General features: G+C 37.7%; 1 protein-coding gene across 1 annotated transcript in view; it reads left to right on the plus strand.

Moving 5' to 3' along the window:
- LOC106867576 (solute carrier family 22 member 16) overlaps nt 1-3,748 on the plus strand; it is a 34,039-nt gene extending 30,291 nt beyond the window's left edge. Inside the window, exons 7-9 of the mRNA XM_014912484.2 lie at nt 234-354; nt 2,079-2,151; nt 2,920-3,748. Of these exons, the coding sequence (XP_014767970.2) occupies nt 234-354; nt 2,079-2,151; nt 2,920-3,126 (401 nt within the window). The 3' untranslated portion in view covers nt 3,127-3,748. The remainder of the gene's footprint in view (nt 1-233; nt 355-2,078; nt 2,152-2,919) is intronic.
- The last annotated feature ends 6 nt before the right edge of the window (nt 3,749-3,754 follow it).

Here is a 3,754-nt window from a genome sequence, read left to right on the forward strand (position 1 = left end):
AGCGGTTAAGCAAAAAACGTTTAATAGAATAAGTACCAGATTTTAAAAATATATATAAGTTTTCGGATCGATTTCATTGACTTCGTGGCCGCAGTGCAGTGACTGAAACAAGTGAAAGATTTTTTTTTTTAAAGCAATAAAAGTTCCGAGTCTTTATTCAATCTTGAACATCATATTCAGCCTCATATTTAAAAAAAAAATGTAATCTAAATATTTAATTAAAATAATTCCAGATGGGTCGAGTGTCTATTCAGTCTTGAACCTCATATTCAGTCTGTTGGGAATGTTTGGTATCAGTGCTTCGTTTTGTCTTATCTGGATATATACTCCAGAAGTCTACCCAACTAACCTGAGGTAAGTAATTTATAATTTAATTGAATCAAATATCATAATATACGCCTTTATTGTTCTTGAGAAGGCCTGAATGTCACATATTCTTATGCTCTTTTCCGTTATATACAGCGGCATCATTAAAATATGAACAATGACTTGCAAAATTATCCTTAATATTTTCCGGTAGACAAAGGCGTCAAGTTGGCAAGATCGTTAGCAAGCCGGAGGAAATGCTTCACGGAATTTCGTCCGTCCTTGCGTTCTGAGTTCAAATTCCGCCGAGGTCGATGAAATAATGGCCCGTTGAGCATTAAAGGCGACGTAATCGACTTAGTCCCGCCTCCGAAATTGCTCACCTTATGTAAAAAAAAAAAAATTGTAACCAGTTATTTGTGCGTAGATTCAGACGCAAATATGCTAATCACTGTTGTGTACGTCACAGGAGAACTACTCCCTTTTCCCGACAATAATGTGCTTATAACAAACTCAACTCATTAAAGCAAGAGATTCTGGGACACCTGTGTTCAACATATTTTGTCTTGTCAGCCAGAATCTCTCTGACATTTGGCTCTCAACGAGATCACGTTGTTCACAGCACAAATAACAATTTATTACCGGCTGGCAGGTATCAACATTAATCAGCAAACAGTTTGTTTGCTGAAATGATAAACAAGGGCCACCAGCTCTTGTTTAGACTCAAACATCCGGGTTCTTCTGGACGATTAGAAGCAACATGTTGAAACACCGGTGTCCTGGATTTTCTGGTGTTAATGAATCGATTGTGCGGTGAACATATTGTTGTAAAAAGTTCTTCTGTGACGCACACAACAACGACAAACCTTCTCATTCCAAGACATCTAATGCAATCTGCTGAAATTCAGGAAGAATAATTTGTGTGACACTCATGTATATATGTCGGAGGCATATGTTTTACATCTGTATCAGAACTCAACAATTCTTTTATATGCATTACTCAAGTTGGTGGCTTACGCCCGCCATTGATGTGTTGGTAACATTGGTATTACTATCTCTCTGTTTGTCTAGCGTTTCTTGTCAACTATTGGAGTGCAAATCGCTCCTCACTACCACAGGTTCTTGAGATGGTTGTTTCACAACCATCGGAGCGCGAAGCGTTCCTAACAACCATAGGTCCTCGTTGTTATTTCACAACCAGCGGAGCGTGAAGTACTTCCCACAACCACCGGCTCGTGACACGGTTATCACTTATAAGCAGTTTTCAGTACGAACCGCAAAGATAAGTATGATCACACAATGTGCACGTGCACACTGCATTCATACAATGGAAGAGAAGAATAAAAATGCAATGCGTGGATCACATCTCATTCCATTTAGCTGTTTTCCTTACGCAGATAACACCATGTTTCTATGTCCTCTAATGTACAGAAAGAATTTTTCACGCAGCATTGCTGCAATTTTCTTCTTTCATTTTATCCTAATGTTGATTGCTGGCCCTTCTTACTTCCCTGATTTCTCCCCTATCCAACTTAGCCATCTTTACTTCTGCTTTCTTCTCTGTTAGCTCATCTCCAATTACTTTCAAGTTTTTTTATAAGCATTTTCCCTGATTTTGACTACTTTTCAATTCATTTATTCTCTCAAACCCCTCTCTGTTCCACGAAATAGTCTGCTAGAAATTTTAAGCTTTATCTTCTCCCTCATTACATAACTCTTTATTCCACTGTTTGAATTGTCTTTCGTTTATACTGCTCCTCATATATTTCCAGGAATATCGGACTCGGTTTCTTAACATTCTCTGGAAATGTTGGAAGTATGGTGTCGCCCTATTCTCGCCTTCTTGTAAGTAATTACTAATTCAAAATTCAAAACTAGTTTTGTATTGTGCTTGCGTGTGTGAGAGTAAATAGTTTCGCCTGAAGAATATATACATATATTCTAATGTTTTCGCGCTTATGCAGAGTTCCGGTGGAACTGCGATCCTCAGGCGCTGGTCTAAACGAACATTTAAATATCTGACACGAAGTGGTCAAGCTTTGAATAAGAGAAGACTAGCTCTCTCTGCATACATATGTGTATAGGGAATAATAAATAAATAGATAGATAGATAGATAGATAGATAGATAGAATGAGAGAGAGAGAAATAGAGAGACAAACAGACAGACAGACAGACAGACAGACAGACAGGTGGATATATGTAAATAGGCGCAGGCGTGGCTGTGTGGTAAGAAGCTTGTTTCCCAATCACATGGTTCTGGGTTCAGTCCCACTGCGTGGCACCTTGGGCAACTGTCTTCTATTATAGACTCGGGATTGACCACAGACATTTAAGTGGATTTGGTAGACGGAAACTGAAGGAAGCCCGTCATATATATGTATATATATATATATATATCAGATCTGCTGCTACTACCTACCTTACGAACCTTCACAAAGAATAAAAGAAACAGAAAAGAGGAAAATGTCCTACCTATTTGAAGATTATGGAAATATTTACTAAACATTTCATGTGATTTTTTCTTCGATTTAATAATTTTTTCTTCTTAAGGGCGTGTGTATGTGTACACATATTTACATATATTTAATATTCCTTCTGTTTTCTTCCTTTAGATGGATTACATACCTTGGTTGCCTGGAACGGTGTGTAGCATTGGTTGTATTTTGAGCTTTTTTCTCTTGTACTTCATGCCGGAATCTCAGAAAATGCAAATGCCATCATCAATGTCGGATGTCAAAGAATACATGAAATTACAGAAACGCTCCAAGAGGGAAAAATCTGGAAAAGAAATCGGTTCAATTGACCCAGAAAACACATAAAACATCTATAAACCTCCCACAAAATTGCTGCCCTTGTGGCAAAGTTTGAAAGCCATTATTGTTGTTGTTGTTGTTGTTGTTGTTGTTAACGCCGTGAGCTGGCAGAATCGTTACAGCGCCAGGATAGTGTTCAGTAGCATTTCTTCCAACTTTAAGTTCTGAGTTCAAATTTCACCGAGATCGACCTTGCCTTTTATCCTTATGGGGTCGATAAACTAAGTACCAGTTAAGTACTGGGGTCGATGTAATCGTCTGGTCCCCACCCACAAAATTTCAAGCCTGTTGCCTATAGTTGAAAGGATTATTATTATTATGTTTTTTTTTTCTTCTTTCTTCAAATTTTTTCCCATTTCTCGCCGAGTGTTTTCCGTACACTTAGGGCAGAGAAACGTTGTATGCATTCCCAATTTACACACGCAAATTCATAGGTAAAACATGTATTTAAAAAAATTTTTTTTTTTTTTAAATCATGAATGGATGTTGTTTTCACAGCGATAATGCTCTTCTTAGTACATGAGTCGTTCCAGTTAGCACGATTTTTTGCACCTCCTGTAGAGATGGTAAGCCTGGTATCATTTTCAAATAGATTTCAGTACCTTTTTTTATCATTCCTAGAGATCCTACAATC

This window comes from Octopus bimaculoides, chromosome 11 (genome assembly GCF_001194135.2).
Source record: "Octopus bimaculoides isolate UCB-OBI-ISO-001 chromosome 11, ASM119413v2, whole genome shotgun sequence".
Classification (NCBI taxonomy): domain Eukaryota; kingdom Metazoa; phylum Mollusca; class Cephalopoda; order Octopoda; family Octopodidae; genus Octopus; species Octopus bimaculoides.